This window comes from Morone saxatilis, unplaced genomic scaffold (assembly GCF_004916995.1).
Source record: "Morone saxatilis isolate NCDOM2014 unplaced genomic scaffold, NCSU_SB_2.0 Contig23, whole genome shotgun sequence".
In the NCBI taxonomy this organism is placed as follows: domain Eukaryota; kingdom Metazoa; phylum Chordata; class Actinopteri; family Moronidae; genus Morone; species Morone saxatilis.
In genome coordinates, this window is record NW_023339796.1 from 19,409,683 (window position 1) to 19,409,911 (window position 229).

The 229-nt window shown below is 42.4% G+C and overlaps 1 protein-coding gene across 1 annotated transcript in view; it reads left to right on the forward strand.

The window, feature by feature from the left end:
• LOC118334820 (protein Hook homolog 2-like) overlaps positions 1-190 on the forward strand; it is a 2,084-nt gene extending 1,894 nt beyond the window's left edge. Inside the window, exon 11 of the mRNA XM_035670892.1 lies at positions 33-190. Coding sequence (XP_035526785.1) covers positions 33-190 — 158 coding nt within the window. The remainder of the gene's footprint in view (positions 1-32) is intronic.
• The last annotated feature ends 39 nt before the right edge of the window (positions 191-229 follow it).

The following is a 229-nucleotide window of genomic DNA, read 5'->3' on the forward strand; positions in this document are numbered from 1 at the left end:
TAATGTATCACTATCTCTCTTTCTGCTCACAGAGCTGCAGAGGCAACTGGAGGAGAAGCAAGAAGACCTGAACTCCAAGACTGCAGACATAGAGAGACTGATTCCAAGTCCTAAAATAAGTGAGCGCTTTCAGTCGATCCTCTATGTTGATCTGAGTCACTGTTTACATCTTAAGCAAGTAAGCAAGTAAGCAAATGCAGGGCTAAAAAGCTGTTTTTAGATGGCACTT